Below are 15,307 nucleotides of genomic sequence, written 5' to 3'. Positions count from 1 at the left end.
AAATGTACCTGCCAAAGGGAAAAAATAGTCCTGAAGATGTTCATATGCTCAGGAGGAAAGCTTGCCAGAGGGTTAATGTGAAAATGGCTGTCTCAATGCGTGTGAGAGGCAACTGGGAAGTACTGATATGATTCCCAAGTACCTGGTTGAACTGTAGGGGTGTTAGGATAAGCTAGGGTTGTCTACCAGGTAGTCTTTTCCTACTGAATTCTTTTTACTTAAGTTACTAAATACAGAGGCTAATTGTGAAATAGTGAATATTACATACAAAGGAATTTTTTTCCTATCCAAATTTTACTTATTTGATTTTTTCCTAAAGTTAAAATCTATATTCATTTAAACTGAAGTTGACAAGTTCTTCTGGAGCTTAACTTTTTGAGTTACATCCTTGGTTTAGTTAAAATGAGTAGATAATCTTTTTCATACATCATGACTATAGGATTTCACTGTGTATTACTGTCTTCTTTTCCTCACACCCCACTAATCCCCAGAATGCAATGTGTTGCAGTCTTCTTGCTGCCTTCAGTAGGAAATAATAATCCATCAGAGCTGAGAAGCACGAAGCTGCCCACAACCCAAGGATCTGTTGGTACATGAAGCACTTGAGAGTTCAGTTGGATTAGTCTGCACTTATTTCAAGTGGCTGGTGGAAAAAAGAGTAGTTTTGGGAGGATAAAAATATCTGAATTATGGTAGTTTGGACTGATTTTCTTTTTTTTTTTTCCTAAATGTTTTCATAGCCCTCTGACCCCCAAGGAAAAACAAAAGATGATTCAGCTTTTGCTATTGTGTCTATGTAAGCTGACAGCCAGGAAGTTAATCCATTCACTGTCAAGCCCTTTCTTTCATGAAAACAAATCTAAACAATGTTTAAAATTAATAGATTAGAAAAGTTGTATTTGGAAACTGTGGGATTCTGTGAAGATTTTTTGTCTTTATGTACGTTTTTCAGCCTGTAATATTAAAAGTGACTAGTGTTCTGTATCTCCAAATTATTATGCTCCAATGTATAACTCTTTAAAAGTGTAGACCCGTCACCTGAATTGAAAAGATAGAATTTAGGCAACACCTTGTCAGTTCAGAAAAATCAGATTTTCTATCATCTAATAATAGTATTATTAGATGATAAAAAATAAAATAAGCATTCCTGAATTTGTTCACACAAAATTTGTTCTATAATCTAAAGGAAGAATACCTTTTTGAAAGTGGTTGGTAGGCAGAAAACAAACAAACAAACAAAAAGTATACAAATCAAAGATTCATACACCAATAGTTGTTTTTATTTTCAAACTTACTGGCATAGAAATGCAATTCAAATGACTAAAGACAGTTTAGATTAGCTTTCAGAAGGGCCAGTCACAGCATGGCTGAAAAGAAAAAAGACATTCTACAAACATGAAATTAATTTGTTGTAAATACACTGATGAATTCTAGTAGATTAAAAATTCAAATTGCTTGCACTTTCTCCATACTGTGATAACTTATATTCTATCTGAATAGACTATGGTGTTTTTGTCTTGATTTATTTTATTTACTGGACATCTATGCGTGTTTTTTGTAGGAATAGATTTTTTTTTTTTTCCTTGTGTTGATGTTGCCATTTTTGAGTAAAACGTCCTGCAAACCCAGGTGATTAGGTCAAACTTCAGATAATGCAGCATACCTGCTTCTCTGTGCCCCAGGGGTGTATTTGATAAATTTATATTGCTCTTCAATTTTTGAAATGAAGGGAACATCTACTTTCAAAAGACTGAAAGGTTTATTAAAATCAAGATGAATGATAAAGTCTTCCAGATTCAACTGTTTTTCTGTTTTTCCACTTTGGGATACATTGAATCATAAATCCTTTAGCAATTTCAGTAAGCAAATGTAAACAAAGTTTAAATTTGGTTGAAAATGTGTAAGCCTTGTAAATCCACGCCACTTTTGTTTGTAATGGTGCAGCTGAATTGCTTAGATCACACATTTATTGAAGACTGTAACTTTGGAGAAAGACCAGGGCAGATTTCTCTCTGCAGTCTCTTCCGACTTTTGTTGTCACCATTCTTGGGAGTAAAACTTGGGAGTAAAAGTTGTCAGATTTGAATGATCTTGTGTTTGTGTGAAGTCTTTGGTCCCCCTGTGCCAAGTGTTACAGTCTGTCTACACTCTAATTTGAAGATTTTTGGAGTCTTTTTAGTTGCTTTAGATATTCTGGAAGAGAAGAGAATGTTGTACAGCATTGACTCAAATTCTGGCTAGCAGGATACTGAAGAATGTCCTTTCTTTGTTTTAACAACATTGCCCAGTGGCTTATTCTGTGGATGTAGCAGCTTGTTTTCACATCTGTTTCAGCGTGGGGTAACATTCTTCTCCTCTGTGCAAAGCAAAAATAAAAAGGGTTATCTCTGAGAACCAGAAGCATTAATTTGGGCAATCCCTACTCCACAGTACAGGAGCAAGGAATCTGGTTCTGTGCATGTAATGGCCAGAAAGCTGCTGTGTTGTGCACTCACCTACAGTATTTGATCAACAGCTTATAAAGTCTGTGAGTAGTAACTTCAATAAACAAAGCTAAAACCCTAAACAAGCAAGAACAAAACCCCATACAGTGTTAATTTAGGCAAGTCATTATTATTGTTACTTGGTTACAAGGCATACTTTTATAAATTGTTCTGAATATGATCAAATTGTCACCTTTAACTAACAGATTTTATTTAGTCATGCTTTGTGTACAGGGAGATTGCACCCAGGCAAATTAGTTTAGATTCTTGGTAGACTTTTATATAACATTGATTCTTACTTGTCTCACAGCTTTAAAATCCAAATGTTTTTAAATTCTGGCATTTCAACCAGTGTGTCTCATGCAATGGAACAACTGATGCAGTGGCAGGTTGTTTTACATGGTTGGCTAAAAAAAGCAGAGAATGAGAGAGAAAAATGCTAGGGATATAGTTTATGAAGTAGGATAATGCTTAAGAATGGGAGAAACTGGGAATTTTTTGCTCTGTAGGGGTTAATCTAATACATTGTTTTTCCTGTCATGCCTGCACTGCTCTTTCTGCCTCATGCATACCATCATAGGCCTAACTGCAGCTGTCACACAATTTAAATACATTTGCACAAAAAAAAAAAAAAAATTCATGACAGCTGAGCTAAACAAATACAATGGAAGTTATGTTGCAAATAGGGAAGCCAATTCTTTACAGTAGTCTCATTGGCCAAATCAGTAATTTCTTAAGTGATGCTTACTTCCATTCATTGATGTGAATCAAGTGGAAAAGCTGTAACTAAATCAAAAATGGTTAATAATTGTTCTTCTGTCTGTCAAAGTTCTATTAAAACTTCTGAAGCAAAGGATATTTTCTAAACAATTCTGACAAAATTTATCATGACTGTATTTGGGGCATGATATGTAAGTCTAATGAAACTGTCTGCAGTAATTCTCTGGAAAAAAATATCACAACAAAACAATTGCATTTTCAAAAAAGATGAATATAATTTGGCTTAACAATTTCCAATGATTTTTTAAAAGTAATTTATCAAAATTAATTTTCTGATGTTGCATTTGATTTTGTGTACTGAGATGTGGTAGAACAGTATGGTGCTAGGCAATGTAAGATGTTTAAGTGTTGAAATCAGCATTTTCAAGAAAGCAGCCCAGCAGTGTAGGAAGGACCATGCTGAATCAGACAAACAGCAGTTTATCCCTGCAGGAGATCTTGTCACTTGAGGTTTTCTTAGTTTTCTTAAAATTTTTTTAAAGCCTCTAAGAAATTCTATAGGCTGTCACCTTGATCTTCCTCATGAACCTCTTGATCTTTTTTCAGCAGCTGAGGATTTTTCTTTATTAAATGCCTGTCGACCACTGTGTCTTGGTTGCAAATTTGATTAATTAGGCTAGCATAGCTGTGAGCCATGACCATGCTAATTACCCACATTTTTTCTTTAGCTCACATTCCCTCCTTCACACCCTAGGTATAACACAACATGATTTGAGCTCATGTATCTTGATTAATAGCTGTTGTATTCCTGAGATCCTGTAGAAATCTGGAGAGGATTCTTGTCCAAACTCAAGTAGCTGTTGCTGTTCATAGTGTATAATTGTTCTCTAAACTCTCCTTGGATGCATAATTTTAAGGTGTCTCATAATGCGAGTGAACCTCTCCACATCTGTCCAATCATCACAAATACAGAAAATTAATTTGATTTCTCTTCTAGCAATTAATTTGGTTTTCTCTTATTTGTTTCCTTTTTAAATAGATCATATTCAAGGTCTTGGACTCTGGTATTTTATAGACCTTTTGATTCTCTTGATGGTCTGAGAAGACTTTAATCATTTAAATGCCCTTTGAAATTTGGACAGTTAACCTGACATCTAGTAATGTGCCTCAATGACAAGGACAGCTTTTGGTCTTCAATTTTTTTCTTCCCTCTCTCATATCTTCCATAAATACATGAAATTTACTGGGGAATGAGGGGGCTGAGAGAAGCAGCTCTGTGGGAAGGGCCCTGCGGTGCTGGCAGACAGAGAGGGGATGGATTTGGCCAGCAGTGCCTTCTTGTGTCAGCCTGGGCAGCATCCCCATGGCATATCTGCACATGGCTATATCTGGTTATATCTGAGCAGGGCAAGTGTCAGCAGGAATGGTGACTGAGTTCCTTTGGGCTCCTCAAATCTGCTCATCCTGCCTGCTCTGAGGACTCTGCAAGCAGAGCAAGTCACACTTGACTGGGCAGAACGGAGGCGTGGCAGAGAGGGACATGGGATGATGGATGCTGGAAGTTGACTTGGGAAATGAGTTTTCAGTTTCAGAGTGGAAGGAGACAAGCAGCATTGACAAATATGGTGTGGAATGATTCGATTTAAAGGTTTATCTGGAGAACTGGCTGTTAATCCTATCTGAGTGCCCCATGCCAGATGTCTGTCTGCAAGGTCCTGTTTTGATAGCCTGGAGGGATGATCTTACACTCACATGTTAATGTCCCCTCCCAGCTGCAGTCCACCTCCCAGCCCGTGCTGCTTATCTCTTGCATCTGGCTTTGAAAGGAGACCTTAGGGAATTCCTTATGGAGCAGGGATCTGACACAATTGGATTCTCTCTGGCCATTTAAAACAATACAAAGAGTGTGGAGTGGGCAAGGAAGAGGAGTACCCCCTACTAAGACCTATAGAAGAGGAATCAGTGTCTGAAAAGGAGGAAGAAGCAGCCTGTAGGAAAGATGTTCTGTTCAAGGCTTTTTTTTATTCTAGTAAATAAAATTGTAAACTAAAATCTGGAGTCTCTCTGGCTCACCTGAAAATACCCAGTGAGTGCCTAGAAATAGCACATGCTGTGCAGCTGATTTCATTTTTGAAGCCAAGGCATCTTCGAATTAGTGCAGTTTAATTAATTGACGACTTAATAGGAAGAAGGGGAGCAGTTGGACAAATTTAAGCAAATTATGGATGACATACAGAGAAACTATTCCAAGTTTCTAAAATGTTTGTGTTTGGAAAAAGAACAAATTAATTCCTTTAAGGATGATTTCTAAAGTCTTCACTGTTTTTGTGCTTTTTACTGCAACTCCATTGTAGGAGTATGTTGTCTTTAAAAGACCAGACATACCAAATGGAAACTATTAAACTCAAGAGTTCAAGCCCGTTAATGTTTGAGTATATTGGAATTTCAGAATTTTAAGTTTATACATGATTACAAGTAAAGAGTTGGATGAGAAAGTCATTTGCAACCTGTTTGGATTTTAATATTACGAAAGTTCAGGATTGCTTAGACTTGGTGTATTATACCTTCTGGTTCTATAAATGCTTCCCATATAACTAAATATTTTGGTTTTTTAAATTTAATTCATGAAAAATATACCTTAGAATAGAGAAACTCATCTGTAATCTCATGTTCTGTTACTTCATGGTACATAGTTCTCCCATTTATTATATGAACCACTGCTGAATTTGAAAGTCCCTCATACAGTCAGAGACCTGCAGCAGTAATTTGAACAGTGCATCTGGTTCCCTTGACAAAAGTCTGTGCTGGATTATTTCTGTTAGTGTTGATGTAGTTGCTATGATTTAATTCTGTTGTGAGAAGATAATAATCAGTCCTTTTTAAAAACCGTTGATACAAAATATTTTTAGAAGGTTCTGTATTCAAATATTTCAGTTAAAAATTGGACAGCCAGATACTCTGAAGACAGATAATGTGTGTCTGTGAGAAATATCTGACAGGATAAACAAATATTGTGTCTTTGTGTTCTATTGATTTCCAGAAAATATGGTCTGTAATTTGTGATAAGTGATCACTGTTTTTGACAATTACTGGGTATTAACTGGACATATTAATACAGTAAGTAGTTCTTAGAAAATAAAATTCATAAAATATTGCATTTCAGGTCAGTGTTTCACAAATATTATCAAACCTTTTGTATTTGACTGGCTTTAAAAAATGATGAGGTATGATGATTTTGAGGCCATGTTAGTGTTTCCTTTGTGAGTGAAACAAAATGCCATTACAAGAATAAATAAGTGGAATTAGAGTAAACCCAGTTGCTTAGGTATGATCAAAGGAAGAGTTGCTTTTCTTGTGCACCCACAGAAGGTGACAACAGCAGCACCTTTAGGCTCTTCCATCAGCAGTATGTGAGGGAAAGGTTCTTGTGGAAAAAGCTGTCAACCATAAAGTTATTTTTGGATGGGGTTGAGGAACTAGTGCATCTACTGGCTTGCACACCTCCCTTGTTCTACAACAGCATTTTGAGAGTTCACAGTCAGTGTCTAAAACCAGGTTTCTTGTCAATTGAAGATGACTTTATGGGATCAGAGAGCAGAAAGCAAAACTCAAAGTCTGAAATAAAAAATACCTTTAGGGGCAAGTACAAAAGGAGATGGTTATGAATAACTTAGGTTTGCTTCTAGATGCCCTGGAACCTTGTAGAAATTGATTTTACCAAGTCCAGTGTGAAATGCTGAATTGAATTTTTATATCTGACAGAAAATCTGGTAAATCAGCAGCAAAATAAATGATAACTTCAAAATATTAGTTAGAAACTTGGTTCAAATGTAGGATGATGGCTTTCTATTCCAATGCATTTATCAGAAGGAATGAATGCATGGAACAAAAGATAGAACAACAGATTTAGAAGTTCCTATTTGTGGAAGCTGCAACAGAATACCAGATATGACAGTGATGGTGCTAACCCAGTAAGACTCACCTTTATGGTCATAATAGAAAGATGCTGATTAATCTCAGCTGAAAACGGATATCTAAAATCGATTAGATATTAAGATGAGATGAATCTCAACAAATAATAAACTTCCTCGTTATATATGCTCAAATATATTTTATTCTCAGATGGGGTTTCTGTTGGTTGCACTTTTGACTTTGAGTTAACATGATTTTTTTTCTATAATACCTTCTAAAAGTAGGAGCTGTTTCTTGAGAGTCAGCCCATTTAAACATCGTAGTCTCTTGTCAGGTTTGAAGACTTTGTTTTTAAGATCATAGATTAAATTTGCATAATTAACTGTCAAATGCTTGATTATCACAAACAGTAAAATATACTTTACAATGAGGTTCATATCAAATTTTAATAGGATTATAATATCCTTTACATCACTTTTGCCAATCTTTTTCTAGGGAGCTGAGTTATTGATTTATGTGCTGGGCAGTTAAAAGCATGTTTATAGAATTTTATCAGTTTTACTGGAAATTAAACAAAACACATGTAAATGGCCTCTTGATGCCTTTTTTTCAGGAAAGAAAAGATTCTGCCTAATTATGCATTTGCAAGGAAAATCTGTATTTAGGGCTGTGGCCACATGTACTACAGAAGCTCAGTTAGGTATTGGAAGCTTTGCATTATAAACCATAGTCTTTTATGAAGTGTTTTCAGTGATTTTTACTTAAAAATTCTTGTTGCTTCTGGTCCAATTTGTTGAGTTATTTAAGTGCATGTATAATTTTGATCAAATGGACCAAATGTGGTCATGGAAATTTCTGAGCTTCAGTTCTCAGATCATTCACTACTTCTGTGTTAGGAGTTGGAAATTGTTTATCAACTAGATTTTATAAAAGCTGCTCAACAGAAGTGAGTTATGTGAGTTCTGCTTAACTCTCAGGGGAGTCTTGCTTGGGGATAGTTGGAGTGATTTTTTTTCTGTTATTGTTTGGTTTCTTGTTCATTGGCTGCCCTGAATTGTGAAAGCATGTCTGCCTTTCTCGAGTTTGATTTATGCTTGAGGACAGTTGAATTTTTGGTCTTGGTAAAAAAGAGCCATGATACCCTGCTTTAGCTCCTTGAGGAGACTTGGGCTACTGTATTAACAGAAGTAAAGTTTTCTGTTTGTTATGATCCTCCTGTTTTTTTCCAACTGGAAGGAAGTGGTTAAAGTGGCCCTCTGGTTGCAGTGCAGCATGAATGGTCTGTGCTGCGTAGTTGGTGTGGCAGGCTGTGCATGATTGCTGCCAGAAAGATTTTGCTGCTAATAATAGCTGTGGAGCCTTGGCTGAGATTGTTCAAATACTAAATGAGTTCTGTCAGGTAGTCAGTCTTAGGAAGGTACAGTTATTTATTGAGTGCTGTGTATGTGCTTATTATCCCCGTGAGCGCTCCAATCGCTTCTCAAGCAGCAACGTCTTAGTGTTTAATTGACTTTGCTGGTATTTTCTGCCTCAGTAACTTCACCTAAAAGGACTTATTGTAAGTTCTGATTTTTGTTTCTTTGCTGTTTTACTGCAAGTCTGATTTTTCCTCTAAGTTTATTCTGTAGAAGATGAAAAACAAATAGCAGATGCAGATGAAATGTGTTTTTTTTTTTTATATTTGAATACGTCAAAATGCATTTCATCCTAAACAAAAAGTTCTTCTCTAAATGGTTTTGTTTACATTATTCACACCAAAAGTCTTATTTCTCTTTAGAATGCCTAAGTAAGAGGGAATTTGCATATTTTTAACATTAGGGTGTTTTGGTTTTTTTTTGAAAACAACACAACTCAGAACTGAAGGACCACAGATTTAGTTTTAATTTAGTCAGGGTTTGGTTTTGGTGTGGTTTTGTTTGTTTGGTGGATTTGTTTGGTTTTGTTTTTCTGGGGGGTTTTGTTTGTTTTTTTGAGAATACAATGTCTCTGCATTGTAGTATCCCTTTTTCAAAAGCAAATACATTAAATACTATTAAGTACAGTAGTACTATACTGTTATTTTATTTACACTCAGAATCTTTTTCACCATGCTTTCCTGAAAAATCTATTACCTCATGTGTTGTTATTTCAGGAATTTCAGCAAACTGAAAACAGTTTTTCAGGGTTTTGGGAAAGAGGCAGTCTCATTTGTTCCTTCCTTCCAGCACTGGGAATTTCCATAAGCCAGCCATCCTCATTGCAGCATTATGTAGAAGTTGGTCATGAACATGTGCTTGCAGTTCAGTTTATTCTGAGCTCAAGTGTAATTCTTTCTCTTAATTTCTAGGAATTTAGAACATGATGAATTCAAGCTCTGAGCATTTTGTGAGCACTTGTCTTTTGATCATCAGTGATTAAATTATAAGTACTGTAAAGCTGAACACTGAGAGAACATTAAGGTTATAGGAGGCAGTTCTATTTTGAAAGATTTTTCAAGTGCAGAATGATTAAATGTTTTTTATAAATTCAAGCTCTAGAGGATAAGTGGTGGTCGGACTATGCATGTTTTATTGGCTTTAAAAATGCCCAATAGCAGTTAAATGCTTGTAGACAAGTAACAGGCCTTTATCACATGATATCTTTCATTTGTAGTCTATACAAATATAGCCTAGTTTTCATTTCTAGTCCTTATACATGTCTTGCATTCATAAATTCTTACCCTGAGATTTGTGTAAACATATAACTCCTTCTGTGATTAATTGAATCTGACTATACCTCTGTTAGGCAAGCTCAAGAAGAGGGGAGATTGTCTTGAAATTGAAAGGTAAACAAATAAATTTTTTTTGCCTACACTTTTCATCTAAGATTTTTCATGTTGTTTTGATGAGAGAAGTTATTTGCACGTAACTCCATTATATTTTTTGAAGACTTAGGTGTAAATTTTTGAACTTCTGAATTTTTTTTAATAGCTGTACCTATGAGAATTGCAAATGACAAAAAAAAAATAAAAATTAGTAATAAGAATTTTATGCAGGATGAATATGCTGACTGTTTTAGTGAGGAACTAATGTACTTTTCATCTAAGGGGAAAGCTCAGATTTTACATTAGACAGACAGGGTTAATGTCTGAAACTTTGTTCATGCACAGTACAGGAAAATTCAATGTGATTCTATTTTTCTCCTCTTCGAATCAGAGAAAATGCTTTCAGACTGTCTAAATAGCAGCATGAGAATGTGGTTTGTGAACTGAAACTTCATTTTCACTGATTAGTTCCCTGTTTTCACAGGGATGGCACATAAACAGCCCATGAAACTATGTTCAAAAAGCCATTTAGGATTACCTGCAGGTAGTATGCTCCCAAAGAGTTCTGGCAATAGCCTGCTAAATGCTTTATCTGCTAGATCCATATTTCAGTGAAAGAAATTGTGTTGCATGCTGAACTCATCTAGGGAAAGATAAGAACCAACAAGCTACTCTGCTCCACATCCTTGCAATGTTAGCTAAGAGATATTCCTGTTCCACAAGTACAAAACTAAAATACAGAGATGAAGGCACTGAATTGACTTCTTATCAATGTGCTAAGCATTAAGAATATGAGCCTTTACAAATGCCTTCACCTTTATCTGCTTAGATGTCTGGTGAGTCTGAGGAATTCACACACACGTCACAACTGGCTGATTTCAGGAGGTTGTATGAATAAATGAATTTGGTTACTAGGAAGAAACTGTGATTGAAACTCTTGGTCTGGTGTGCAGTTCTGTCCATGGATAGATCTACTGCCTTACTGTGACCAAAACCCCACAGTTACAGATTTTCTGTCCCTTGGAATTAAGGATCCAGCAGCTGGCACCTCTGTTTTGCATATCCTAAAAGCTGGATTCATTCAGAATGCTGAGCAATGCAGGTGTTTAGTTTGCATGTTTGGATTGAATTGACAGCTGAATTACCTTTTGAGAAGCAGAATAAAAAGGTTTTTTGAAAAATAGTGCAAATTGTGCAAAATACAAAAATAAGACTTTATGTATCAGAAGTGTCTTTAAAATCACATACCTCATCAACTCTTTGTCATTAAAAGCTGAATTTGTATTGTTTCATTGACAACATTTTCTAAATAAAAGCTAATTTATAGATTCATATTTCAGTTTCTAAGGAGTATATTATATTGCAGGTTTTTTTATATATTTATTAAATTCAAAGAGTTTCATTTTAAGAAGCTGTTTATAATTTATATTGAAAGTTATTTTCTTTTAGTTGGATACAAGAAGAACATAGAATCATGCTGAATCTGATGTACTAGTTATCTTTGGGGTATTTATATGAAGGAAATGAAATTTCAAAGACTAAATCTTTAATTTCTTGTACCTCATCTTAAATACATTTGGTTTACTTTTGTTTTGTAAATATTGTCTTCCATTTTTTAGACGGGCACATCATGCTTTTGTTTGTCTAAAATTACTGACTGAAATACAAAACTTTCATTTTAAAGAAAGTTTTTAACTTTTTACTAGAAGACAGCTATGAGAAATAAGGAGTTGAATGATTGATGTAGAGTAAACCATCTACTAATGTTTTCCAATAAAATTAGTCATCAGGAAAAAACTGGCTATAATAAAATTATAAGCAGTGATTAGAATAAATTGGATATACTGGTATTTTATATCAGTTGTTCAAAAAATTGCCTAGCACTTCTCAGAGCTGTAATTGGTATGCTACTGGTGGTAAGGGAAAGTGGCACTTTTAAAACTGAACTTCTCAGATGCACTGAAAATGGCTGAAAGTAAAACTCCCCCATTCCTTTGTGAGCTGGGTTTTGCAACATAAAGAATTAATACTATGACAACTTTATCATCTGCTCAGTTGGACTATCTTACACTTCTGTGTCAAATTTAACAATGTAGAAGATAAATGTTGATGTGCTAACAGAAAATTTGCATCCTAAAGTGGTTTGCTGCGTTAAAAATCCTACGGGATGTGGTACAGGCATGATCAGCTAAGGATCACAGCTCAAGTAAAACACAGAGGGTTGATAATCATTATTTTGAAAGACCTGTTTATCTTATGTGATCCTCCCATTCTGATGCTTTCAGCACAGGCAAAGGATGTTAGCAAAATACTTATTCCTGAAATGAACTTTTCTAAGGTTTCTGCAGCACTGCTTGACTGCCTCCATAGTTTGGTCTGTTTAGGTTACTTTCCCTCTTTAAGTGATTATATCCTGCCATGTAAGTGGAAAATCAGGAATTAAGTAGCTCTTTGAAATGCAGCTTGGCAGACTCCACCTATTTTCTTTAAACATCTGTCTACCATTGTTGCAGTGATATTTAATATTGCAATTATTATATGTGTTTAGATTATTTTGTTACAGATATTCCATTGCTTGTATCATATGTCCACTGCCATTACAAAATACTGCTTGACAATATTTCAGATTCACCTTTATCAAGAGTTACAACACTTTATAGTAGCAATTGTTTAATTTCCTCTAATTGAAGTAAGAGCTGCCGCATTGCAATTTTTTATTCTTTTTGCAAACTTGATTCAGATGAGTGACATGTTTTGATTGAATACTCATGCTGTGTTTGTATGATGTTTTCTCTTTGTGAGAAGTGTAATCTACCTGAGTAATGTTTGATCCACAGACTGTGACGTCCTGAAATGGTTAACTAACATTAAAGGTATTTAAAAACTGTATATTAACAGATTGAAATGAAGTGCTCAGAGAATATTTATAAAATGTAGAGCATCACCCACAATGTGCCTGTCACAGATGGAAGAAATGTATTGACAGGTGTGCAATCGATAGAATAAGTTTATAGACCCAAAATCCTTTCCAAGATGCCAGAAATTAACAGTTTGTCTTCAGTACTGGATGTGAATTAGCTTGAACAGAAGCTGAAGTCCCATTAGGCAGCCAATGATTTACTGCCTGTGTATTGGAAGAAATTAATGTACTGTGTTTTTCTGAGAATGTGACAGTGAAATTTGTTCCTGAAACATTAGCCAGACAGACTGGTGCAGTTCTAACTTGTGTGTTTGCTAGGGATAAATATATACCACATTTAATTTCCTTCCAGAATCAATGTGCTAGAGAACTCTCCATATATGATGTGATTTCAGAAGGGCCAGTGCCTGGTTTGCAGTCTGCTTCCAGACTCTTAAGTGTACAGGTTATTTCATGTTGTGATGATACTGTGCCTGTTTAGACTGACTGTTTTCATTGTCATAGGAAACAGCACAGACTCAAGTGATCTTCTGTGTGATCAGAGAGGTACCTACACAGCCTAGGTTATTCAAAGGGACTGGAATGGCTGTATCTGACAACAGGTTTTCATTCTTCTAGTACCTTGTAAAAGTCACACACAAGTGCTGGCAACCAGCTAAGTATTAGTGGTGTTCACATGTTCACTGAGGGAAGACCACACTCCTGTTCTAAAACAGCAGGGAAAGGCAATGATTTTGACTTTACTGTTGTCATCTCTCGGGGCCACAAATGTGTTGGCTGCATCCCTCAGGTAAATATCCTCGTACTGGTAGCATACGTGGTGCTTCCTCCATCAGCCTCTGAAATGTGTCTTATTTTACAGGAGAAGTCTTTGGTGTTGTAGGCAAGACAAGATCAAGTCTTTCTTATGAATGTGAATCCTTGTGACAAATTCACTCTTTGTTGTTCTTACATTCAGTACAAATGCCATACTCTTGTAGCAATGAATATGGGGCAAAATAAATTTTGGAAGCCACCCCCATTGTTTCAGCCATGTGCATGTACATAAATTTTTCTGTTCACATAAATGAGGTTGAGATCTGATCATGTAGTATATAGTAATTTTCTTGTAGTGCAGGCTTTTATATTAGTTTATAAGGGGATAGAAGTTGTCAATGTATACAGCAATTTTTAATAGTATGACTTACATTAACAATACAGATAATGTAGTGGCTAAAGAGGGAAAAAATGCTTAAATGTGGTAGGCAGCATTTTTGCATGATGATTCATTTTTTCGGGGCATAGAATGCAAATTGGATGGAATTTAATTGCTATAGCTGGTTAAGTGTAAAATTAATTTGAATATGGCTTAAGTGAAACAGTAACTTTGATATACTAGACAAGCAATTTAAAGAAGCCACTGGTTACTTAGGCTATGGTTTCAACTTTATAATAACATTTTATTAAGGTTCACTGATATTAAACCTCCTAAGAATGTCTCCTTAAATTGAAATGCTGATGTTAAGGGAAGGTATTTATTTTGGTGATGCTGATTATGGAATTTAACTGGATAACTGCTGATGATTAAGTACTCCACGTGTGTGTATGTGTATATGTTTAAAAATGTATAATGTCTCTTTTAAACATAGTTCAAGAACTACACAAAGGAAAACATTGTGAGTAATAAGTGTTTTGTCCCATCTACCTTTTGACAGGAGAATTAGATGACAGAGAACAGGCAAAGCTGGAAGTAAAAGTATGGGATCCAGATAGCCCCCTTACTGACCGTCAGATTGACCAGTTTTTAGTTGTAGCACGGTAAGATTAAAATCCTCTCCTAAAAAAATCATTTTCCTTTTTCTACTGATTATTTATTCCCCTATATCGTGTTACTCATCCTGTTTACCATTTTGTGAGCCCTTGTCTTTCCCACAGTTAGCTAAAAGACAAAATCAGACCATGACCCTTTGTATATTTATGGAAACTACCAATACAGGAGAGTGAAAAAGAAAGTGAGTTTTGGAATAATGCTAAATTCCCTGTATTTCAGGTTATAGTGGAATTTGATTCTTTGAATGTAGATGTTGGTTTGCTTTCCCCTTAGAGTAAATGATTTCAGTGCTAATAATAATTCAGTCTTGTGTTTTATGGTACTTGTAATTTCATGGCGTAAAATAGAAGATAGAAATAAAGGAAATGTTAACAAATGAAATGGGTGCAGAACTTGCCACATATGCTTACATGTGTAAGCTGAATAACATGCAGTGCAATTATTTTGGATGAATATTGAAATGAAGTTTTGAAGTTATGTATTTCATGAGTGAAAAAAATCAAGTCAGTTCAATTTTATAAATTAACATGATTATAAAGACAACATCAAAGTGCTTTGAATTAATAAATACCTTTGGAAATTATTCCTCTACTTTTAAAAAAAAACTTTAAAAAATTTGTAGGTTTCTTACTGAAGAACAATTCTACATTCATAGGATGCAGCAGATTTTGCCTTTCAGC

General features: G+C 35.2%; 1 protein-coding gene across 2 annotated transcripts in view; it reads left to right on the top strand.

Moving 5' to 3' along the window:
* Nucleotides 1–15,307, top strand: part of MTA3 (metastasis associated 1 family member 3) — a 133,213-nt gene that overhangs the window by 37,215 nt on the left and 80,691 nt on the right. For both annotated transcript variants that reach the window (XM_056488054.1, XM_056488053.1), the window contains exon 7: nucleotides 14,512–14,614. In XM_056488054.1, coding sequence (XP_056344029.1) covers nucleotides 14,512–14,614 — 103 coding nt within the window. The remainder of the gene's footprint in view (nucleotides 1–14,511; nucleotides 14,615–15,307) is intronic.

The sequence above is a fragment of the Oenanthe melanoleuca genome, chromosome 3, assembly GCF_029582105.1.
Source record: "Oenanthe melanoleuca isolate GR-GAL-2019-014 chromosome 3, OMel1.0, whole genome shotgun sequence".
Classification (NCBI taxonomy): domain Eukaryota; kingdom Metazoa; phylum Chordata; class Aves; order Passeriformes; family Muscicapidae; genus Oenanthe; species Oenanthe melanoleuca.
Note: the sequence above shows the minus strand (reverse complement) of the source record. Positions and strands in the feature narration are given on the sequence as shown.